Source organism: Pongo abelii, chromosome 5 (genome assembly GCF_028885655.2).
Source record: "Pongo abelii isolate AG06213 chromosome 5, NHGRI_mPonAbe1-v2.0_pri, whole genome shotgun sequence".
In the NCBI taxonomy this organism is placed as follows: domain Eukaryota; kingdom Metazoa; phylum Chordata; class Mammalia; order Primates; family Hominidae; genus Pongo; species Pongo abelii.
The window spans coordinates 44,413,267-44,438,183 of NC_071990.2; the positions used below are offsets into that span (position 1 = coordinate 44,413,267).

General features: G+C 51.4%; 1 protein-coding gene across 1 annotated transcript; it reads left to right on the forward strand.

Annotated features, from left to right (window-relative positions):
* Nucleotides 1-20: 20 nt before the first annotated feature.
* CAPN11 (calpain 11) lies at nucleotides 21-24,644 on the forward strand. The gene is made up of 23 exons (XM_024248485.3): nucleotides 21-82; nucleotides 7,930-8,001; nucleotides 10,443-10,693; nucleotides 11,046-11,115; nucleotides 13,445-13,563; nucleotides 14,081-14,214; nucleotides 14,359-14,527; nucleotides 17,166-17,249; nucleotides 17,351-17,436; nucleotides 17,674-17,748; nucleotides 17,931-18,091; nucleotides 18,334-18,512; nucleotides 20,701-20,712; nucleotides 21,034-21,245; nucleotides 21,542-21,581; nucleotides 21,679-21,744; nucleotides 21,830-21,887; nucleotides 22,015-22,079; nucleotides 22,335-22,403; nucleotides 23,186-23,264; nucleotides 23,360-23,476; nucleotides 23,946-24,004; nucleotides 24,147-24,644. Exons 1-23 carry the CDS (start codon nucleotides 67-69, stop codon nucleotides 24,171-24,173), a joined length of 2,220 nt encoding a protein of 739 aa, XP_024104253.3. The 5' UTR covers nucleotides 21-66; the 3' UTR covers nucleotides 24,174-24,644.
* Nucleotides 24,645-24,917: the final 273 nt, after the last annotated feature.

Below are 24,917 nucleotides of genomic sequence, written 5' to 3' on the forward strand. Positions count from 1 at the left end.
GGGGAGGGTCTCTTCTCCCCCTCCCACCAGAACCTTCAACTGTCAAGCACCGAGTTAGCCACAAGCATGCTGTCCTCCCCAGGTAGGCACTCATGGGGCCTTGCCCCACTCCTGTACCTCCTGCAGGCTAGAGCCTCCCCCCAGGGGAGGAGCTGTGTCCCGCATCAGACTGGGTGCCCCTTAAGGGTACAGACAGTGACTCTTCCATCAGACTGGATGCTCCCTAAGGACAGGACCTGGGCCTCTTTCTCAGACTGTTTGGGGAAGGATAGGCCACTGGTGGTCAGACTGGGTGGTAGGCCGGGCAGGAACTCTTTCTCCTCTCCACTGACAGTTGGAGTTGGGGAGAGGAGAGGGGCCGGCCATCCCGCTGTCATGGCTGCTGGGGAAAAGGGTTTGTGTGAAAAAGCCCACGTAGAGAAGAAGACTTTAGGGAACAGAGAGAACCTCTCCTAAGCCTAGAAAAGCAGGTCCCTCAGCCCAGGAAGATGAGATCCTCAGGGTGGCAGGGGCAGGACTACCTGAGGCAAGCCTGGGACCAGACTCCAGGAGATGGGGGAGAGTGGGCTGGGGGGAAGGGGAGGGCTGGGCAGAACTGAGTTGTTCCTATGGGGCTGGGGTGCACAGAGGGCAGCCAGCCTTGGCCAGCAGAAGGTCAGCCCTGTACCTCACCCTCAGCCTGAGACGCCGTGAGACCACGGGCCCCTAGACCCAGCCTCCCAGCTTCTCAGGCCCTCCCTGTTTACCTGACTCTAGGAAGTTTAGGCCTAGCAGATGACCCCAAACCCAGTCCTTGTTCTTCAGAAGTGCCCTGAGCCCAGGAGTTCAAGACCAGCCTGGTCAGCACAGCAAGACCTCATCTCAAAATATAGTTTATTTATTATTATTATTAATTATTAGTATTTATTATTTTAAAAGTTCCCTGAGACAACATCTTAGTTTTTTCCCAGTGCCAGAAATCAAACTGTCCTTAAATCTACAGTCCCGTAATAACAATGTATTGCATTTAGAAAATCACTGAGAGAGGCCAGGCACAGTGGTTCACACCTGTAATCCTAGCACTCTGGGAGGCCAAGGCAGGTGGATCATCTGAGGTCAGGAGTTTGAGACCAGCCTAGCCAACATAGTGAAACCCTGTCTCTACTAAAATACAAAAATTAGCCGTGTGTGGTGGCAGGTGCCTATAATCCCAGCTACTCGGGAGACTGAGGCAGAAGAATCTCTTGAACCCAGCAAATGGAGGTTGCAGTGAGCTGAGATCGTGCCACTGCATCCCAAGCCTGGGCGACAGAGCGAGGCTCCAACTCAAAAAAAAAGAAAATCACTTACATTAGATTTTAAGTGTTCTCACCACAAACAAATAACAAATATGTGCAGTAATGCAGATATTAATTAGCTCAACTGAGCCATTCCACAATGAATACATATTTCAAAATACCATGTCGTACACAACAGATATATACTTTTTTTGTCAATAAAATAAAATAGATTTAGTTAAAAATGATCTGGCCGGGCGCGGTGGCTCATGCCTGTAATCCCAGCACTTTGGGAGGCTGAGGCAGGCGGATCACAAGGTTAGGAGATCGAGACCATCTTGGCTAATGTGGCGAAACCCTGTCTCTACTAAAAATACAAAAAATAAGCCAGACATGGTGGTGGGCGCCTGTAGTCCCAGCTACTCGGGAGGCTGAGGCAGGAGAATAGCGTGAACCCAGAAGGTGGAGCTTGCAGTGAGCCAAGATCACTCCACTGCACTCCAGCCTGGGCGACAGAGTGAGACTCCGCCTCAAAAAAAAAAAAAAAAAAACAAAACAGTAATAACAACAACAAAAAACGATCTACAGGTTCTCAGTCTGATGGAGGAGACAGGATGTGCAGCTGCAGCAGAAAGCTTCCTGTCCATTCATGCCTTTGAACATGCAGCAGCCCCTGCTTTCCGCGCTTCGCGGTTTCAGTTACCCGCTGTCAACTGCAGTCTGAAAACATTAAGACATTTTGAGAGAGAGTGACCACATTCACATTACTGTTATTATATTATTACATTTGTTATACTTGTTATGGTTAACTGCTTACTGTGCCTAATTTATAAACTAAACTTTATCACAGGTATGTGCATAAAGGAAAGACATAGTATTGATATATACAGGGTTTGGTACGACCCACAGTTTCAGGTGTCCACTGGGGGTGTTGGAAGGTACCCCTAGGGATAAGGGGAGTTACTGCGTTGCTCTGGCCATCTGTCTGTGCTTCCCACAGGCAGCCTTGGTCTGTCTGTCTCAGCCTGCTCACGCTCCTAGCCCATGTGACAGCTTGGATCTTTCTCCCTCTCTAAAAAGATATTTTCTTTTGTTTGTTTTTTTTGGTGTTTTTTTTTTTTTTTTTTGAGATGGAGTCTCACTCTGTTGCCCAGGCTGGAGTGCAGTGGCCCAACCTTGGCTCACTGCAACCTCCACCTCCAGGGTTCAAGCGATTTTCCTGCCTCAGCCTCCTGAGTAGCTGGGACTACAGGCACGTGCCACCACACCCAACTGATTTTTGTGTTTTTAGTAGAGATGAGGTTTCACCATGTTGGCCAGGCTGGTCTTGAACTCCTGACTTCAGGTGATCCGCCCGCCTCAGCCTCTCAAATTGCTGGGATTACAGGCGTGAGCCACAGTGCCCAACCTAAAGACATTTTCCATGACAACTGTGGTGGTGTGGATAGGTGTGTCAGTCCTTCCTACAAATCAGAGCTGAGTAATGACCTCACACCCTGGGGACTGGGTATGCAGCTTCGAAGCAGGGTTTGGGGGCCAGCCAGTGAGAAATGGCTTGTTGGGCTGGGTGGTGACTAGGGGACAGAGGGCTCTGGGGAAATGAGACAAGGGAGGTAAGATGGAACCTGAATTGCCTTGGCCTGCCCTCTGATGTTCTTTCAGTCTTCTCCAACAACAGCATCTTCCCTGGTCCTTCCAGGCCCCCAGGAGAGCTCAACACCCTCAGTCCTCTGAGCAGCCAGGGTGGAGGCTGCCTGGAGTGACTGCACGGTGGAAGGGCATGGAGTGGTTTGCCTTATCGTGTGAATGGCCTTAGATGATTCATTCAACCCAGGTTTGTCAACCCCAGCTCTCTTGACATTTTGAACTGGAAAATTCTTTATTGTGGAGACTTTCCTCTACACTGAGGGGCGCCCAGCAGCATCCCTGGCCTCTACTTACTAGATGCCAGTAGCTCCCCTGAGACCTGCCCCAGTTATGACAACAAACACTGCCTCTAGACATTGCCACCTGTTCCCTGGGGGCCATAATCACCTCGGGTTGAGAACCTCTGACTCAGTCTCTCTGTGGAGGCCCTGGCTTCCACCCAGCTCAGATGGGAATAGTCATCCTGGTCTGCCAGCTTCACCGATAGGGATCAGGGGCTGAAACAGAAGTGTTCAGCTCTCCCCTCTCAGGACTGCTTTCCACCCTTCCCTCGGAACCCTCTTCATCTGAAGGGGGCCCCACTGTTTATCCCCCGCCCCCGCAGCCCCCCTCACAGTCTCTTTGAACAAAGACACACACACACACACACACACACACACACACACACACACACACACACCTGTAATCATAGCCTGAGAGGGTGAGGGAGCTTTCATTACCATTTCTAAGATAATCCCAGAGGGCTTGGGTTAGAAGAGACAGGGTTTGAGGAAAATGGAGGGAGAAAAGAGCGAGGAGAACTCCCAGACTCTGGCTCTACCCACCCTCTTCCCTGCTTCCCAGCCCTGATGCTTCCAGAACCAGGACGTCAAAGTGCACCCCACCCTAAGGGGAATGAGATGTGCTTAGAGTAGGGAAAGGGGGATAGTCATTCCCCCACAGAACCTCCCTGATGATCCCATCAACCTAGTGGCCCCTTTTCATGGCACTTTCTCCTGTCTTTGTGGGCCATGGAGCTGAACCTGGGGGAGGAATCGCATGGGAGGATCTTCTCCACGCTCCATGTTGGGGGCGCAGTCACCTTGACCCCTCAGTACCAGCCCAGAATAAATTCTCCATAAAACATGCCTAACACGAGTTAGGGTTTGCTCTCAGGAGCTCAAACCAGTGGCAAAGACAGACAAGCACACACATGACTCCAATATTGGAGTCATATCACTAGTATCATTAAATCCTATGATGGAGGGACGCATATGTGACACAGAGCACGGGCCACGTGATCCTAGAAGGAGCTCAACAAATACCAGTTGACCAACCAGGTCAGTGGGGAGAAGGTGACTAACATTTTCTGAGCACCTGCTAAACTCCAGTCTTTTTCACACGTTGCATTCTTTAATCCTGAAACACCCTCGCAGGTAGAATGCAGCAGCCTCTATACACAGGTGAGGAAACCAAGGCTCAGGGAGGTCAAACAACTCACGCAAGGTCACACAGCTAATTCTCTGGCTCCGGTGCAGCCCAGGGCATTAGCTCTGCTGAAAAGGGACAAGCCACCCCTTTTCCAACACCTTTATCCATCCTCAACACCCCCTGTCAGCTGCTCCACACAGGGGAAGTGACTTCACAAAGACCACACACAAGTTGCAGTACGGTGGATGAAGGGGCCGCACCGAGGCCAGTTGACTCACTCATCCCTCTCTAGCACAGCCATGGCTCCTCACCATGGCGACCTCCCAGCAAGGCAGCGAGCCTGATGACTAAGAGCATAGAACAGCCTGCCCTGACTCTAATGCCCACTGAGTCTGAGGAATTTCAGCCTCTCTCTGCCTCAGTTTCTCTGCCTATAGCAGGGAAGTTATAAGAGTAAGCCTAACCAGTGGGGTTGTTGTGATGATTCAATCAGTTAAAGCACATAGGGTGTTTAGAATAGTGCCAGGCATGTAGTGAGCCCTCAAACGCTGCTAACTATTATTATTTTTAGAAATGCTATATAAGGACTCACTACTCATAACTGAGGCAGGATTCCTAATATGTTCTCATCACAAGTTACAGGCTTTATGGAGAAGCAAAATTCAGGATCCTGAGTCTCCTCAACCTTGTTATTTTTTGTTTGTTTGTTTGTTTGTTTTTGAGATGGGGGATCTCACTTTGTCACCCAGGCTAGAGCGCAGTGGAAGGATTACGGCTCACTGCAGCTTCCAATTCCCAGCCTCAAGCGATCCTCCCACCTCAGCCTCCCGAGGAGCTGGAACCACAGGCACATGCTACCATGCCCAGTTAATTTTTTTTAATTTTTATTTTGTAGACACAAGCGTCTCACTATGTTCCCCTTGCTGGTCTTGTGAGGCTGAGGAGGGAGGATTGCTTGAGCTCAGGAGTTTGAGGTTGCAGTGAGCCATAACTGTGCCACTGCACTGCAGCCTGGGGAACAGGGTGAGACTCTGTCTCAAAAAAGTGTATCTATATTGAACACTTACTATGTACTCAATACAGCAGCAGGAATACAGCAGCAAACAAAACAGACAAAAATCCCTGCCTTCACAGGCTTTCACTCATGAGGGAGGTAAACAATAAACAAAATATATAGTATTTTGGGGTTGCTGCAGGATAGGGAGTAGGGGAGGGGTGGGAGACAGAAAACATCTATGAACAATTAACCACAATACCAAGCAAGGCATCCATTCATTCATTGCAAACATTTTTCAGCCAGCATTTTGAAACTCAGTAGTATACAAGGTGGCCTCGCTCTCTCCTCTTGAGAGCTCACAGCCTCACAGAGGAGGCAGACAGGTCAACTCAGGGAAGGCGGGTAGTGATGAGTGTCCTAACAAAAGTGTAGGATGCTAGTGCAGCCCCAAGTTCTGCGCGGACACCATACGGGAGGCTTCACAGAGGAGGCAGCATCAAGCAGGCACTGGGAGGCTGGACAGGACTTTTTCCCAGTGGACCCAGTGTGAGCATGGGATCAGGAATGATTGCAGGCAGAGGCACAAGGATGGGAAGAGGAATGAGGATAACCTATGCAGAAAGGCATGGGGCCAGATGGCAGGTGGCAGCCTGGTTTGGGTTTGTCATGCTAACAAGGGAGAGACATCTAAAGTATTGGGGAGGGGGAACAGTATCTATAATCAGGTTTGCATTTTATGTTATGTTATGTTATTTTTACTTACTTATTTATTTTTGAGACACAGTCTTACTCTGCCACCCAGGCTGGGGTGCAGTGGTGCTCTCTCAACTCACTGCAACCTCCACCTCCCAGGTTCAAGCCACCTCCTGCCTCAGTCACAGGAGTAGCTGTGACCACAGGTGTGCACCACCACACCCGACTAATTTTTGTATTTTTAGTAGACACGAGGTTTCACCATGTTGGCCAGGCTGGTCTTGAACTCCTAGCCTTAAGTGATCTACCTGCCTCAGCCTCCCAAAGTGCTGAGATTACAGAGGTGAGCCACCATGCTGCCCCAGGTTTGCATTTTCAAAATCTCAGCTAACACTGCGGAGAACTAGTGGGGGAGGAGGATGTTAGAAGAAAGGGGCCAGTTAGGGAATCATTCTTCTGGCCTAGATTTTTGCTATTTAAGGTTAATTTATTGAGCGAGTTTTGTGTCAGAAACAAATGCAAACACTTCAGAATATCACCCATCTCACAGGTGGAGAAGCCAAGGCACGGGGAGATAAAGTGATGTTTTGGGAGGCCTCCCTGTGAGGGGATGCTTGGCTTCCAGTCCTTGCTTACCGCACTGGATGTGGCTCTGCACAGGGGCAGCCCCTGTCGCGGGCTGTGTGGAAGAGGACAGGAGAGATGCTAAGAGGGTGCAGTAGACAATGCAAGGGACATAGTGACAGGGTCTGGGAAGATCCCCAGGTCTCTGGCTAGGTGGAGGGAAGGGGAGGATGAGGTTGAGGAGACTGCTGGAGGGACTGTCTCTCCTGGGGCGCAGAGCTCAGGAGAGCTGCTTGGACAGACAGGGTCTCCCCAAGTCTGGAACACTCAAGAGGGGTCAAAGGGATGGGTTTGTACTGGGAGTGGTGGGCCCAGGGCTGGAGGGGGCTCTGGGGGCTGGCCTTATCCTGCTGGCAAAGCGATGTCCTGAAAGTTTCTGGAAGCAGTAAAGGGTTCAAAAACTCACTCAAAGGGAGTTGGTGTGGTGTGTGGTGGGGGGAGCATATGTGATGAATTGAAGAGGGTCTTCAGGAGACGAGGCCATTTGAGGTCTGGGGGTTGTCTGAAGGCCCTGGCCTCGGAGAGTGATGGTAGCAATGAGAAATTAGGGTCCTAGCAGGGGATGCCCTTGTGAAGGACTCCATGAGTGTTTTGATGTGGGATGCGGTGTGTTGGGATCTTGGGGGACCAGGAGAACAGGGGGTCATTATAGGACCTGAGGAAATCCCAAGGAGGTACTCGTGTGGAACAGGAGAAGGGGTTTGCTTGGGGCAGTGGCAAGAGGAAGGAGGATAAGTTCAGCAACAAATCGTCTGTCGATGCCTTTGTTAACAGAGATGGGGCGGGTTCTGCCAGCCTTCAGGCTGAGGAGAAACACTTCCCTTCAGGAGGCCCAGCATAGAGTGAAGGTTGCTAGCTTGGTCCAGGGTCTGCAGTACGGACTGCACCCCGCGCCTAACCCTCACTCTGTGACCTTGGGCAAGCTGCTTAGCCTCTGGGCCTCTGCTCCCTTTTCCAGTAATCAGGGTATTGCAGGTACCCCCTTGTAGGGCTGGCGTGCCTGGCACAGAGACGGTGCTCAGTGCTGTCAGCTCTGCTGTTATAACTAGTCTCCTGATTCTGTCACTCAGGGGAGGAGGAATAACTGAGACCTCTTGCTTCTAGGGGACTCACCCTTCTGTGGGCTCAATCAGGGTCTCACCTCTAAACAACCCCAGACCCCTGCTGTCCTCCCTGTAGCTGCGCCCCAACCCAGTTCTTTTCCTCATTCTAAAATCTTCCTACACCCCAGCCCCAGCTGGGCTCTGTTTAACTTTAGACCACAGCCTTCCTCCCCTCCTCCCACTCTCTTTCTTATTCTAGGACCGAGTCTTCCGGAGTCAGCAGAAAGCCTGGACGGATCGCAGGAGGATAAGCCTCGGGGCTCATGTGCGGGTAGGACTGCAGACTCAGTCGTGGCTCTGTGGCCTCCCTTTTTCTTCCTCCTCCTTCACTCTCTTCTCTTCCCCTGGGCCTGCTGGTGGGGGAAGTCAGACGTGTTGTGTGGGGAGGGCAGCGGGGGGAGGGGAGGTTACCCTCAGGAAGGGATGTTGGCAGTTTGCAGTCCCCCTGGGGGCGGAGGTGTGGGCAGGGTGTCCAGAGTCCCAAGCCGCCTGGCAGGCCCGGGATACATCAGTCAGCCTGACTCGACTCTCACCCTGACACTCGCCCAGTGCCACCCGCTCAGCCATTACCTGACCCAACCCAACACCAGCAGCTCTTCTCTCTGCCCTCCGCTCTCTACACTCCATTATTTCCACTCTCCTTAAAAGAGCAGTGTCTAGGCCGGGCGTGGTGGCTCATGACTGTAATCCCAGCACTTTGGGAGGCTGAGGCAGGTGGATCACCTGAGTTCGGGAGTTCGAGACCAGCCTGGCTAACATGGTGAAACCCTATCTCTACTAAAAATACAAAATTAGCCAGATGTAGCAGTGGGCACCTGTAATCCCAGCTACTTGGGAGGCTGAGGCAGGAGAATCACTTGAACCTGGGAGGCAGAGGCTGCAGTGAGCCGAGATCGTGCCACTGCACTCCAGCCTGAGCAATAGAGTGAGACTCCATCTCAAAAAAAAAAATTGCAGCATCTGTTTAGATGGTCTGGAGGCCATTTAAAAAAAAAAACCACACAAAAAACAGCTTTATTGAGAGACAATTCAAATACCCTACAGTTCACCCATTTAAAGTGTACCATTTGGCTGGGTGCAGTGGCTCATGCCAGTAATCCCAGCACTTTGGGAGGCCAAGACTGGAGGATTGCTTGAGCCCAGAAGTCCAAGACCGGTCTGGGCAACATAGTGAGATCCTGTCTCTACAAAAATTAGAAGTTAAAAAATCAGACAGGCGTGGTGGCACACACCTGTGGTCCCAGCTACTCAGGAGGCTGAGATGAGAAGATAATTTGAGCCTAGGAGGTCAAGGCTGCAGTGAGCCATGATCAAGCCACTGTACTCCAGCCAGGGCAACAGAGTGAGACTCTGTTTCAAAAAAAAAAAAACCAAAGGATAATTCCAAAGTTCAATTCCAGCTGGGTGTGGTGGGAGTATAAGACCAGCCAACATGGCAAGACTCTGCCTCTTAAAAAAAAATGGAAAAAAACCCCCAAAAAACAGAGTGTATAATTCAGTGGCTTTTAGTATATTCACAGAGTTATGCATCCAACACCACAACCAGTTTTAGATTGTTTTCATTATCCTCCCAAAGAAACCCCATACCTTTTAGCCATCAACTTCTAATCTCCTATCTCCTTAAGCAACAGGCAACTCCTAATCTACGTTCTGTCTCTCTCTATAGACATTTTATATAAATAGAATCACACAATATGGGGTTCTTTTTTTTTTTTCTTTTTTGAGATGGAACTTCACTCTGTCGCCCATGTTGGAGTTCGGTGGCACCATCTTGGCTCACTGCAACCTCCGCCTCCTGGGTTCAAGCAATTCTCCTGCCTCAGCCTCCCGAGTAGCTGGGATTACAGGCGCCCACCACCACGCCCAGCTAATTTTTGTATTTTTAGTAGAGATGGGGTTTCACCACGTTGGCCAGGCTGGTCTCGAACTCCTGACCTCGTGATCCACCCACCTTGTTCTCCCAAAGTGCTGGGATTACAGACATGAGCCACTGCTCCAGGCCAATATGGGGTTCTTTGTGACTGTCTTTTTTCATTTAAAAAAATATTTATTTATTTATTTTTATTTATTTTTGAGACAGAGTTTCGCTCTTTTCGGCCAGTCTGGATTGCAGTGGCATGATCTCAGCTCTGCACCTCCGCCTCCTGGGTTCAAGCGATTCTCCTGCCCCAGCCTCCCAAGTAGCTGGATTACAGACACCTTGCCCCCACACCTGGCTAATTTTTTGTATTTTTAGTAGGGACAGGGTTTCGCCATGTTGGGCAGGCTGGTCTCGAACTCCTGACCTCAGGTGATCCACCCACCTTGGCCTCCCAAAGTGCTGGGATTACAGGTGTGAGCCACCATGCCCAGCCTATTTATTTATTTTTTTTAGAGACAAGGTCTTGCTCTGTCACCCAGACTGGAGTGCCATCACATCTCATTGCAGCCTCAAACTCCCACAGCCTCAAACTCCAGGGCTCAGGTGATCCTCCCATTTCAGCCTCCTGAGTAGCTGGGACTACAGCACACGTCACCATGCCCAGCTAATTAAAAAAATTTTTTTTGTCGAGATGAGATCTCACCATTTTGCCCAGGCTGGTCTTAAACTCCTGGGCTGAAGAGATCCTCCCACCTCAGCCTCCCAAAGTGCTGAGATTACAGGAGTGAACCACTGTGCCCAGCTTATTACATTTTTTAATTGCGTTATTTGTGTTTTTTTTTCTTAAGCAGAGCCCACTTTTACTGATACAGGAATGGTGGCTCACATAAACAACAGCCGGCTCAAGGCCAAGGGCGTGGGCCAGCACGACAACGCCCAGAACTTTGGTAACCAGAGCTTTGAGGAGCTGCGAGCAGCCTGTCTAAGAAAGGGGGAGCTCTTTGAGGACCCCTTATTCCCTGCTGAACCCAGCTCACTGGGCTTCAAGGACCTGGGCCCCAACTCCAAAAATGTGCAGAACATCTCCTGGCAGCGGCCCAAGGTGGGCACTGGACTCATGGATGGAAGGGAGCTTGTAGTGATCCCTCTATCACTTTTAGAATCTTAAACCCCCTACCACCCCATTCTGACCCTGGCACTAGGCCCCACCTTCATCAGAGCTGGGGACAGTTCTGAATATGCTTAAGCCAAACCTCCTAGGTAACCCTAAGAAAATCACCCACCAACCTCTGCTATCACAAGCTGCAGCTATGCCAAGTTGGTCCTGTACCCTCTCCCTGCCCCTCATATCTGTTCCCCTGGAACTTCAAGGTGGGCATATTCCCCAGCAAAAGTGGGAGAAAGGTGGGGAGGGGGTGTCCTGGGCCCCCGAAACCTTTATTCCTTTGCTGCAGGATATCATAAGCAACCCTCTATTCATCATGGATGGAATTTCTCCAACAGACATCTGCCAGGGGATCCTCGGTGAGTGGCGCACAGGAAGCTGGTCTCCACTTGGGCAAGAGGATTGGGGGAGGGGTGCCAGGGTGTCTTTTGAAGCTGGAAAACAGGGAGCCCTGAGGTCAGACAGCCTGCTTCTGTTCCCCTGTCCCTCCCCTTCTGAGGAGATGACAGTAAGAACACCGTGCATTCTTCCTGCCCCTCCCAAGTCTGGATGCCACTCCCTGCCTGCTGCAGTCTGGGTCTTGGGGGGGGAATATTAGTTATATTTGACTACATAATAAATTACCTAGGACTTAGCAACTTAAAAAAAAAACAAATTTTCTTATCTCATGGTTTCTGTGGGTCAGAAATTTAGAAGCAGAATCACTGGATGGGTCTGGTTCAGGGTTTATCAGGAGGTTACAGTCAAGACGTCTGCAACCTGTGATCATCTGAAGGCTCGCCTGGGGCTGGAGGGTCTGCTCCTAGGAGGGTGCACTTACATGGCAGGAGCTCTCAGGTCCTTGCTGGCTGTTGGCAGGAGGCCCCAGTTCCTCACCATATAGGCTTCTCCATAGGGCTGATGGAGCGTCCACACAACATGGTAGCTTGCTCTTCCAAAGCGAGTTATCTAAGAGAGAGGACAAGAAGGAAGCCATAATGCCTTTTCTGACCTCGTCTCAGGAGTTGCACATCATCACATCCACCATATTCTATTTGTTAGAAGCAAGCACTGAATCTGGTCCACACTCAAGAGGAGAGGAATTAGGCTTTACCTTTGGAAGGGAGGATGGTCGAAGAATTTGTGGAAACCACTACAGGTGCTAGAACCTGATCAATCTGGGGTATCAAACAGGAGGGCAACGGAGTCTACTCAGCCCACTCTCACAAGGCTCCCATAGAAAGCCCCAGGGTAGATCTTTCTCCCTAAGTCTGGTCCCGTTCAAGGGTTTCCTCCAGATCCCTCGTTGCCTCTTTAGGGATAAAGCCAGGGTGGGCTTTCTCTGAGACCGAATTCTGTCCCCTTGGGGCAGAAAAAAGGGCAAGGTGTGGGCAGAGCAGAGGTCAAGGAGACCTTGACCCCAGGGCCGCTGCTGTGGCTGCTGTGACTCAGCAGGCTGGAGGGACAATGGGCTGGAGGAGGAGGGAATTCACTTCTCCGAGGCACTCTAACAGTGAGGGGGATTGGAGCGCCCTTGATATTCCTCTCTCCAGGCAGCCAAGAGGCCATTGGTAATCATAGAAACTTTCTGCTCCCTCAACCTCAGCCTGGTCTAGGATGCCCAGCACCCTGCCCCTGGACCCCACCCAGCAAGGGCTGAGATGCCCAGGAGACAGGTGGCAATGGAGGTCTGTAGTGCTCATCTCCCATAGGATTCCCTTTAGCTGAACTTCAGGCCAGGGACACTGCCTCATACCCACTTCAATGCCTAGCTCCAGGGACCCTGCTGGGGTACATACTGAGCCCTGGGTCCCCAATATAACGTGGGTGACATGAAGGAGAGACCTCTTGGGACCTTTGTGGCCACACCAGTGTACTCACAGGGTGCAGGAAGGTGACTGGATCTGTTGGAAGAATGTGGAGAGTATTGGCTCTGTCTCAAAGAAAGCAGGTTACTGGTCAGGTGCAGTGGCTCATACCTGTAATCCCAGCACCTTGGGAGGCCAAGGCAGGAGGATTGCTTGAGCTCAGGAGTTCAAGACCAGCCTGGGCAGCATAGTGAGACTCTGTCTCTACTTATATATAAAAATTTACTTTAAAAAAAAAAATAGATACCTAGAGCCTGAGGCCAAAAGTACCTCTTTTCCAAACTCAAGAAAACAAAAGCTTGTGGCTCTCACATAATAGAAAATGTACAGCCAGGCACTGTGGCTCACACCTGTAATCCCAACACTTTGGGAGGCCAAGGCCGGCAGATCTTTCAAGGCCAGAAGTTCAAGACCAGCGTGGCCAACATGGTGAAACCCCATCTCTACTAAATATGCAAAAATTAGCCAGGTGTGGTGGCGCCTGTGGTCCCAACTACTCAGGAGGCTGAGACAGGAGAACTGCTCGAACCCGGGAGGCAGAGGTTGCAGTGAGCTGAGATCGTGCTATTGCACTCCAGCCTGGGTGACACAGCAAGACACTGACTCAAAAAAGAAAATGTACAGAAACTCACCTTACTAGAGTCTCTCTGCCTTCAGTTTCTCCCTGTTTACCTCCTTCCCGAACACTCTTTAGTGGGAGGGCTGAGGGAGGGTGCCTGTCTGCCCGGGGGTGAGAATGGGGTACAGGGTCAAGTTCCTGCTCCCCTAGGCCTTGGATTCTGAGGCCCACCCACACATATGGGGTTGCTCAGGGGTGGCAAAGCCCTGCCTGTCTTTCCAGGAGACTGCTGGCTGCTGGCTGCCATCGGCTCCCTTACCACCTGCCCCAAACTGCTGTACCGTGTGGTGCCCAGAGGACAGAGCTTCAAGAAAAACTATGCTGGCATCTTCCATTTTCAGGTGAAGAACAGTGTGAGAGCCACCGTGGCTGTGTGTGTGGGGGGGGGAAGAATCATACATGCTTTGAAGTTTACCTTCTTTCCTTTTGAAAAATAGCATTTATTAGGGTGGGTTTTGGGCTAATTATCAGAGAAATATCTGCCCACCAAAGAAACCATGTAAGCTAATTTTTTAAGTTCCAAAAGAAAATAGTTGTTAGCAATTTGTCGCTCTTTCTCCCTTCTCCTTCTCTTCCTCTCCACTGTGTGTGTGGGTGTGTGTGACACTGGTAGTCTTTGTCACATAATTTTTGTAATCTGCCCCTTTGACCTAGCAACATGTGGACAAATTCCCCTCCGGAGACTGTGGCAGAAGCTGGAGAGGAGGCGGGGCCGGGCTCAGGCTTTGGGTTGCCTTTCCCTCTCTATTCAGTGATTCTGGAGAGTGGAGCCTCTGACACTGGCATGTCATCAGGTCTGGCCACTAGGAGGCGCTTGATGATAGGGTTCCCACGCAAGGGGTGTGTGTTGCTACCCAGATTTGGCAGTTTGGACAGTGGGTGAACGTGGTGGTAGATGACCGGCTGCCCACAAAGAATGACAAGCTGGTGTTCGTGCACTCAACCGAACGCAGTGAGTTCTGGAGCGCCCTGCTGGAGAAGGCGTATGCCAAGTGAGTGCTGAGAGCTGAGGAAGGGGGCTTGCCTTGCCTCTGTCTGGGCAGCTGAAATCAGGGGGAGGGGAAGGGGTAGCAGGACATCCCTCCCTCCCCTCACCTCCATCCTAGAGCCCAACAGTGCCTTCTCTGTGCCTGCAGGTTGAGTGGGTCCTATGAAGCATTGTCAGGGGGCAGTACCATGGAGGGCCTTGAGGACTTCACAGGAGGCGTGGCCCAGAGCTTCCAACTCCAGAGGCCCCCTCAGAACCTGCTCAGGATCCTTAGGAAGGCCGTGGAGCGATCCTCCCTCATGGGTTGCTCCATTGAAGTAAGCAAAGCATGGTCCCACCTCAGGGCCTTTGCATCTGCTGTTGCTGTCACCCAAAAGGCTCTTCCCCCAGTATCTGCATGGCCAGCACCTTCTCATTCAGTTCAACTGCCCTTTCCCCAGACTAGCCTTCCCTACCTCCCCATCTAAAGTTGCTGTCCCCACCTTATTTACTTTCTTTTTCTTTTCTTTTCTTTCTTTTTTTTTTTTTTTTTTTTGAGACAGGGTCTCATTCTGTCTCCCAGGCTGGAGTGCAGTGGCAAGATCTCGGCTCATTGCAAGCTCCACCTCCTGGGTTCAAGTGATTCTCCTGCCTCAGCCTCCCAAGGAGCTGGGATTACAGCTGCGTGCCACCATGCCTGCCTAATTTTTTGTATTTTTAGTAGAGAAGGAGTTTCATCATGTTGGCCAGGCTGGTCTCGAACTCTTGACCTCAAGTGATCCACCCACCTCGGCCTCCCATAGTGCTGGGATTACAGGCATGAGCCACGGTGCCTGGCCAGCCCTGTTTACTTTCTATCTGGTTTTTACTTTCTCCCCAACATTTATTGTGACCTGAAATTATCTTGCTTATCTATGTTTTCACTCATAGCCCATCTTCTCCAGATAGTACTCACATTCCATGAGGGTAGTGGCCTTCTTTGTCTCATTCACTGCTGGACCCTGGAACTTAGGAATGAGCCCAGCATGCAATAGGCACCCAACTAACATTTGCTCGACGAAATACATGAACCCAGGGTGCTACATATGACCCTGCATTCTTGGCAATGAAGACATGTCTCCAAAAATGTTTGTACACAAATGTTTACAGCAACTTTATTCATTATAGCCCCAAAACAGGAAACAACCTAGATGTCCTTCAATGAGTAAATGGTTAAACAAACTGTGTTGATTACACACTGTGGAATACTACTCAGCAATAAAAAAGAACAAACTATTGATACTCAGAGAAACTAGGACAGATCTCAGGGGAATTATGCTGAATGAAAAAAGCCAACCCTAGCCAGGTGCAGTGGCTCATGCCTGTAATTCCAACACTTTGGGAGGCTGAGGTGGGAGAATTGCTTGAGCCCAGGTGTTCGAGACCAGCCTAAGAAATATAGTGAGACCTCATCTCTACCGAAAAAAAAAAATTAATTAGCTGAGAAAAAAGAAAAAAAAAAAGACAATGCCCCCCCCAAAGGTTACACACTGCATGATTCATGATATTCTTTTTTTTTTTTTTGAGACAGAGTCTCACTCTGTCACCCAGGCTGGAGTGCAGTGGTGCGATCTCGTTTCATTGCAACATCCACCTCCTGGGTTCAAGTGATTTTCCTCCCTTACCCTCCTGAGGAGCTGGGATTACAGGCGCCTGCCATCACGCATGGCTAATTTTTGTATTTTTAGTAGAGACGGGGTTTCACCATGTTGGCCAGACTGGTCTTGAACTCCCGACCTCAGATGATCCGCCCGCCTTGGCCTCCCAAAGTGCTGGGATTACAGGTGTGAGCCACTGTGCCTGACCTTAAATGACATTCTTGAAATGACAAAATAATAGAAATTAAGAACAGATGAGTGGTTGCCAGGGTTTAGGGAAGGGGAGTCGTGAGAAGAGATGGGTTTGGTTATAAAAGGGTGACTCAAGGGATGCTTGTGGTGATAGAAATGTTCTATATCTTGACTGTGGTGTTGGCTACACGAAACTACACGTAATGGAATTGCATAGAGCACACAAAAGTGAGCACTCATAAAACTGGGGAAATCTGTATAAGGTTTACGGATTGCATCCATATCAACATTCTGGGCCAGGCACGGTGGCTCACACCTGTAATCCCAGCACTTTGGGAGGCTGAGGTGGGCAGATTGCTTGAGCTCAGAAGTTTGAGACAAGCCTGGGCAACATGGCAAGACCCAATCTCTACTAAAAATACAAAAATTAGCCGGACATGGTGGCAAGAGCCTGTAGTCCCAGCTACTCAGGAGGCTGAGGTGAGAAGCTCATTTGAGCCTAGGAGGTTGAGGCTGCAGTGAACCGAGATCACACCACTGCACTCCAGCCTGGGTGACACAGTGAGACCCTGTCTCAAAAATAATAATAAAGCCAGGTACGGTGGCTCACGCTTGTAATCCCAGCACTTTGGGAAGCCGACGTGGGCAGATCACCTGAGGTCAGGAGTTTGAGACCAGCCTGGCCAACATGGTAAAACCCCATCTATACTAAAAATACAAAAAGTTAGCCAGGCGTGGTGGCGGGTACCTGTAAGCCCAGTTACTTGGGAGTCTGAGGCGGGAGAATCACTTGAACCTGTGAGGCAGAGGTTGCAGTGAGCCGAGATCTCACCACTGCACTCTAAGAGCAACAAGAGTGAAGCTCTGTCTCAAATAATAATAATAACAATTTTTAAAACGTTCTATTTTTGATATTTCACTGTAGTTTTGCCAGATGTTACCACTGGGGGAACCTGAGTATGGGATACATGGGATTTCTCTGTATTATTTGTTACAATTGCATGTGAATCTGCAATTATTTCAAAATATTATAATAATTTAAAAGTTTAGTTTAAAAAAATTAACCTGGAGAGCTCTCCCCTTCCTTTGGGTGCCCAGTCCAGGTCCTCCATGCCCTCCATGTCCTCCCTCCCTCTGTGTTCTGTAGGTCACCAGTGATAGTGAACTGGAATCCATGACTGACAAGATGCTGGTGAGAGGGCACGCTTACTCTGTGACTGGCCTTCAGGATGTGAGTCCTGAGAAATGCGCCCTACCCCGAGGACCCTGAGAAGGAGGAGAACGTCTCCCTGACCCCATAACTCTGACCTTTAACCATCCCCGCCCACCCAGGTCCACTACAGAGGCAAAATGGAAACACTGATTCGGGTCCGGAATCCCTGGGGCCGGATTGAGTGGAATGGAGCTTGGAGTGACAGGTAGGTCAACCCAGGTGAGGGGTGGTCGGAGGATACAGCAGGCGGTGCCAGGTGGACCTACTGGTGTCCCATCTGGGAGAACAACCTGTACCACAGGGCAAAGCTCCTCCCTCTAGATTCTCCATCTAGCTCCGCACCCCAGCAGGCAGACATTCAGGGAAGAGGCAGTCCCCTGGAGAGGAAGGAGGTGCCACGTGTCCTCCGCCCCTCTCCTTCCACCGCCCATCTCTGCTCCAGTGCCAGGGAGTGGGAAGAGGTGGCCTCAGACATCCAGATGCAGCTGCTGCACAAGACGGAGGACGGGGAGTTCTGGTCAGTGTGGTTTGGGGTGGGCTTCTTACCACCACCCCAGGGCCTGGTCCTTCATCTCCCTGCTCTGCTCCTCTCTGTGCCTTGGATGGGGAGGCTTGGGGTGGTTGTGGGGGGTTGTTCAGGGAGAGGGAACTGAGGATGCAAGTGTGCTGCTGACCGGCTCCACCCCCACCCCACCACAGGATGTCCTACCAAGATTTCCTGAACAACTTCACGCTCCTGGAGATCTGCAACCTCACGCCTGATGCACTCTCTGGGGACTACAAGAGCTACTGGCACACCACCTTCTACGAGGGCAGCTGGCGCAGAGGCAGCTCCGCAGGGGGCTGCAGGAACCACCCCGGTGGGTGAGGGGGTGAGAGGGGAGGGGATGTGCAGGGAGTGAAGGATGGGCCACGGCTCACCATGAAACCAGACCTGGGGCACAAGTCACCAGTCAGGGTCTATGAAGTCAAGGGTTAGTCAGATTTCACAGCCCCTGTGGAGGAGACAGCTCCAGTGTGGCTGGGGAAGCTCAGTCCACCCTGGGAAGGGCGTGGCCAAGGGAAGCCCCCACATAACCATGCTGACCCACTTCCACCACAGGCACATTCTGGACCAACCCCCAGTTTAAGATCTCTCTTCCTGAGGGGGATGACCCAGAGGATGACGCAGAGGGCAATGTTGTGGTTTGCACCTGCCTGGTGGCCCTAATGCAGAAGAACTGGCGGCATGCACGGCAGCAGGGAGCCCAGCTGCAGACCATTGGCTTTGTCCTCTACTCGGTGGGTGCCTGGCTGGTCCCCACCGCCACTCACTCTCTCCCTCACCTGGCCTCACTCCTTTCTTTCTTTTTTTTTTTTTTTCGAGACAGAGTCTCACTCTGTTGCCCAGGCTGGAGTGCAGTGGCACAATCTCCATTCACTGCAACCTCCGCCTCCCCAGTCCAAGTGATTCTCGTGCCTCAGCCTTCCCAGTAGCTGGATTACAGACATACACCACCATGCCCAGCTAATTTTTGTATTTTTAGTAGAGACGGGGTTTCACCATGTTGGCTAGGCTGGTCTGGAACTCATGACCTCAGGTAATCTGCCTGTCTCGGCCTCCCAAAGTGTTGGAATTACAGGTATGAGCCACCACGCCCGGCCGCCTGGCCTCACTCCTTTCTCCCCAGGGCCACTTCCTGCCTGGGAGAGGGACAGGCTCCAACAGGCTTCAAAGCCCTGATTTTTTTTTTTAAAGACAGGCTCTCAATCTGTTGCCCAGGTTGGAATGCAGTGGCGCGATTACGGCTCACAGCAGCCCTGACCTCCCAGGCTCAAGCAACCCTCCCACCTCAGCCTCCTGACTAGCTAGGACTACAGGCAATTGTCCTGCTAGTTTTTTTAATTTTTTGTAAGATAGGGTCTCACTATGTTGCCCAGGCGGAGCCCTGACTCTTGAATGGTGCTTTGTGCTTTTCAAGCCAGAGCTGGCAGTTTTCTCTTCACAGATTTTATCCTTTGTGCCAGGCATTGTTCCAAAGGTCTTAGGAATACTAACTACTAACGCCTTTAAGGAAGCGGAAGGAGCCTGCAGGCCAGAGACATGAAGTCACTTGCCCAAGCTCACACATCCAAGGGTCAGAGGCCAAGCCCATGTCCTGATTCCCAGGCGCTCTGAGACTTTTCCACAGGCCCCCCCCCAACAATCCATCCCCCTTGTCTGCCCCACCAGCAGTACTCACTCCAGGAGCCAAGAGAAAGCCCTGATAAGCATTTCCCAAGCCAAACCATGCTTTGCAAAATTCTCCAAATTCTCCAAAAGAATGTTGTTCATTCACTTGCATTCCCTTATATAAGCAAGTATTTATGGAGCATCTACTGTATGCCAGGTCCCTGCCCAGTCTCCAGGGGTTCAATAGTGAGCAAAACAGACATAAGCCTTGCCCTACTCTTAGGGCCATTAGTCCACCAGGCTAACAGACTGGTGCCTCAGGATAACATTTTTGCTGGGGGAGGTGGCTCATGCCTGTTATCCCAACACTTTGGGAGGATCACTTGGAGGATGCCCAAGGAATTTAACACCAGCCTGGGCAACACAGCAAGACCCTGTCTCAACAACAACAACAAAAAAATTAGCTGGGCATGGTGGCACACACCTGTGGTCCCAGCTACTCGAGAAGCTGAGGTGAGAGGATCACTTGAGCTCAGGAGGTCGAAGCTGTGGCGAGCCATGATTGCACCACTGCACTTCAGCCTGGGCGCAGAGTGAGACCCTGTCTCAAAGACATTTTCAAGGTTAAAAAAGCTCAGGAAAGACTGCTCCAGCCTGAGCTCTCTGGTGCACACAAGCACACTGAGGTGCTGATAAGCCACCTCTGCAATACAGCAGCAACCTGTTTAACTTGGTTTAACTCACATTTTACAAACTTATTTGTCCTCGATCTTCAATTTTAGTAATCTTCTATTCACTTCCTGCAGGATATGAGTGTTCCACGGAAAAGCAAAACACTGTCCTAGATTTTTATCCTAGCTCCTTCACTTTTCAGCCGTCTGAGGTTGGACAAATCACGTCACATCTTTGGGATTCTGTTTCCTTCCCTTAACCTGGAATGATAAAAATCTACCTTGTATAAATTGTACTTTCCTATCCAAAGCTGAAGGAATTTTTTTTTTTTTTTTGAGATGGGTTCTCACTCTGTTGCCCAGGCTGGAGGGCAGTGACATGCTCATGACTCACTGCAGCCTTGACCTCCAGCTCAAGCAATCCTCCCACCTCTGCAGCAGAGGGATTGTTAATGCCAGGACCTGTGAACTGTCAGAGCCCGTGCCCCACTCCACCACCAGTGTCCCAGTGCCCTTAATACCCCTCCAACAACACACACACAGACACAGACACAGACACACCCTATACACATCCCACTTGGCTTCTGAAGGCCTGAGGCCCTTCACCACCCTAGAGATCTGACTCTCCTCTTTCTTCCCTTCCCAGGTCCCAAAAGAGGTACAGAAGATAAAGATGTGGGGCTTGTTCCTGGACACATACCCACCCCACCCCTGGCTGCAAGTGGATTGGCAAAGGGTGGAATTTGGCGAGAGGCTCTGGGGGTCACTGGGTTAGGATTCCAGCCCTCTTCGGGGCTGGTAGGGGTCGGCAAAGGAAGAGACCCTATTGGAGTTGCGGGCCACTTAGGTGGTGTCCAGGCCAGGTCAGTTGGTGGTGGCACCTACCTCCAACCCTGCCCGGCCAGGCTGTTCACCCTGGGGGACCCTCCCTCCCTAACCTCCCATGCCAGTCTTGTACCCACTTCCAGGATGCATATAGTTTCAGAACATCCAGGATGTCCACTTGAAGAAGGAATTCTTCATGAAGTATCAGGACCATGGCTTCTCAGAGATCTTCGCCAACTCACGGGAGGTGAGCAGCCAACTCCGGCTGCCTCCGGGGGAATATATCATTATTCCCTCCACCTTTGAGCCACACAGAGATGCCGACTTCCTGCTTCGGGTCTTCACCGAGAAGCACAGTGAGTCATGGTAAGGGGCTGCAGCTCACTGCTCCAAGGCCCGCCACCCAAGAGCTGCAGGATATCAAGCTCAGGGAGCTGCTGTTGGGTCCTCCCTCACTTTGTCCCTATTTTATAGTCAGGGAAACAGAGGCATGAGAAGGTGAAGTCCCAGTTAGTGGCAGAACCAGAACTAGAACTAGAACCCAGATTCCATGGAGCTGCCCTATATTGCTTCAAAGACATGACATGACCCCCAGAGCACCCCACTGAAACCCCCACCTCCCTCCCCCTGGTAACTCTTGAGCTTTCAATCATTTTGCCCAGGGAATTGGATGAAGTCAACTATGCTGAGCAACTCCAAGAGGTGAGGGGAGGCTGTAGGGCTGGGGGTTGGAAGGAAGCTCCTGGGCCTGTGAAGGAAGTTTTCTGACCAGGTCCCTTTCCTGCTCCCTTACCCCCAGGAAAAGGTCTCCAAGGATGACATGGACCAGGACTTCCTACATTTGTTTAACATAGTGGCGGGAGAGGTGAGCAGGCCATGGGCGGAGGGCTGATGGGAGGGGGATGAGGGGCTGGAGGGGCCCGAGTGGGGTTCACAGTTCCCCTTCCTAGGGCAAGGAGATAGGGGTGTATGAGCTCCAGAGGCTGCTCAACAGGATGGCCATCAAATGTGAGTCTTCCGCTCCTGCTGCACATGACCCCTCCCCCATATTTTGTGCCCCTCTTGATCACTCCCAGTGCCCTCACGATACGTCATTTACCCTGTCTCTCCTTTCTACCCCTTCCCTTCCTCACAGTCAAAAGCTTCAAGACCAAGGGCTTTGGCCTGGATGCTTGCCGCTGCATGATCAACCTCATGGATGTATCCTCCTGTCCAGTGCTCTCTTGGCCCTGTCGCCTGCCTACAAGCCTGGCCCAGAGATGGCCACCCTGGGCCAGCCATGTCCTCCTCCCTGATGGGGATTAGGCTCTGGGGTAGCAGAAGATGCCAGTTCTTCTGGCTGCTACAGTACTGGAACCCCAGGGCTTGTGTGTCCCCTCAGGAAGCCCCGCTGCTTCCCTGTCCCCTGGGATGCCTTCTTCACTCCCTGCTCTGCTGTCCTTGACCACCTTCTAGAAAGATGCCTCTGGCAAGCTGGGGCTTCTAGAGTTCAAGATCCTGTGGAAAAAACTCAAGAAATGGACGGTAAAGGGCACGAAAGGGGCAGCCTCCAGGGGTGAGGAAAAGAGGGTCTTAGGAGAGATGGAACTAATGAGGGGAAGCTAGAACCCAAGCCCTAACCACACACACACACACCCAACCACACCACACTCACTCACACACACATACACACTCACACACAGACACAACCACACCACACACACACACACACACACACTAGAAAAGGGTCTGTTGGAGTGTGGCATATTACCCAGTCAAAATATTTTATAACAAGTATAGCTCAGGTATCATCTAGTCATGAAGGATGCACACAAAGAGCGCTGGGCAGGGCACCAGTGCCCCCGACAACCCATGCTTGGAATTAACCCTTAGGTCATCAGATGATAGGAATATCAGGAGTGGGCCAGGGTTGGAGGGGGGCATGGGGTCTTAGGCCACTGCTGTGAGCCAACTGTCCTAAAGTATTTCTTTTTTTTTTTTGAGACGGAATCTCATTCTGTCGCCCAGGGTGGAGTGCAGTGATACGATCTCTGCTTACTGTAACCTCCGCCTCCTGCCTCAGCCTCCGGACTAGCTGGGATTACAGGCATGCACCACCATGCCCAGCTAATTTTTGTATTTCTATTAGAGACGGGGTTTCGTCATGTTGGCCAGGCTGGTCTCAAACTCCTGACCTCAGATGATCCGCCTGCCTCGGCCTCTCAAAGTGCTGGGATTACAGGCATGAGCCACCGCGCCCAGCCTCAGTCATTATTTCAACCACCATGCCATGCACGTGGCCCTACCATATCTGTCTGTCTATTCAGGACATCTTCAGAGAGTGTGACCAGGACCATTCAGGCACCTTGAACTCCTATGAGATGCGCCTGGCTATTGAGAAAGCAGGTGGCCAAGGGTCAGGAGTGGGCCTTGGGGCAGGGAAGAGGATGGCAGTGTCCAGAGGCCCAGACTTTTCCCCTCCCCACTTCTCTCTCTCTCAGGCATCAAGCTGAACAACAAGGTAATGCAGGTCCTGGTGGCCAGGTATGCAGATGATGACCTGATCATAGACTTTGACAGCTTCATCAGCTGTTTCCTGAGGCTAAAGACCATGTTCAGTGAGTTAGGCATCTACCCACTCCCCAGCCTAGGCCAGGGGCCGCGGGCCCTTTCCCAAACACCCACCCTGATGGGTGCTGCTCCAGAGCCCCTCCCCCTTACAAGGCACACATGAAATGGGTTCAAAGCCCAGCTCCGCCACTTGCTGGCAGCGGTGACTTGAGCAAGTCACTTAATCTTTCTGTGCCTCCATTCCCTCCTCTTTAGAATGTGGATAATAATAGTACTGCCCTCAAAGGACTGAGGTGCAGGTTAAACCAGTTAGTCTATGGAAGGCACTCAGAACAGGGCCTGGCTTCTGGTGAGGCTATGTGAGTTGCTATCATTAATTCCCCACTGGGCTAGGGGATTTATGTGGGGAACAGCCAGGAACAGCTGGTGTCGCCCCTTCCTACCTAGTTGGGAGTGGTTCTTTTGGAACACTGACTTAGCACTCAGCCCCTCTCCCCCGCTTCCTCTGTAACACAGCATTCTTTCTAACCATGGACCCCAAGAATACTGGCCATATTTGCTTGAACCTGGAACAGGTACTTGGAGAGGGGTGGGAAGGAATCTGCAGGATTGCACCTGCCTGCCCCTCAACCCCACCCCCACCCAGCTCTGCTGTCCCCGGGCCAGCATCCTGCCCCCTTCTCTTCCCACCCTGGGATCTGCGTCGTGTCTCCGCAGTGGCTGCAGATGACCATGTGGGGATAGAGGCGCTGTAGGAGCCTGATCATCTCTACCAGCAGCAGCAGCAGCGAGGTTCTAGCCCGGGAGGGTGGGGTGCTTCTTGTAGCCCTCAGCTCTCCGGTCTCTGCTGATGAAATGGGCTCCAGGTGGCAGTGCCCGGGTCCCAGGTGCCGTGTTTACTGCAGCAGTGGGACTTCCATGCCCACTCCGCCAGCTCAGAGGCTTTCTCTTTTTTCCCCAACCAGGCTTCTGATGGCTGGCTTTCCCCCACCATCGCTCTCTCAGAGTATATTTTACTAAAGAGTAGCTGATGCTTCCCCAGGGTCCCCCTGGCTGGGGAGGCCAAGAATAGGGAAGGGACTTGTAGCCCGTTTCTTACCCTCCGTGCTGGCTGTCCTGCTCACACCTACCTGCTGACCACCCATCCTCGAACAGCCTCTCTCTTTTCCTCCCCATCTGTGGACACTATTCTAATAAATAGCACATGCCATTGGCTTCCATGTCTCTGTGTTTTTATGCCAAGAAAAGACTGGTGAGGGTGGAAGTCACTTCCCCAGGACCAAAGGATTGGGTAGCTCTCAGCCAAGGGTGACAGGGAGCAAAGAAATTTGCAGTTGTCACAATAACTAGAGGCCACAGTTGGCGTTTATGGGCAGTGCCGGATGCTAAGCACACAAGTCTCTCCCTGTGAAGAACTGTGTGGTGTGCCCTATGGTGGAGCGCCTCTAGGGGGGCTGAGCCAGGGCTGGCAGGACTCTCATCTGCTGC

What these genes read in the sequence shown, in the direction of transcription:
- CAPN11 (XM_024248485.3), top strand. An exon ending in AATGGAGCTTGGAGTGACAG is followed by an intron (nt 17,437 to 17,673) that starts GTAGGTCAACCC and finishes TCTCTGCTCCAG; the next exon opens with TGCCAGGGAGTGGGAAGAGG. An exon ending in CCTGGCTATTGAGAAAGCAG is followed by an intron (nt 23,265 to 23,359) that starts GTGGCCAAGGGT and finishes TCTCTCTCTCAG; the next exon opens with GCATCAAGCTGAACAACAAG.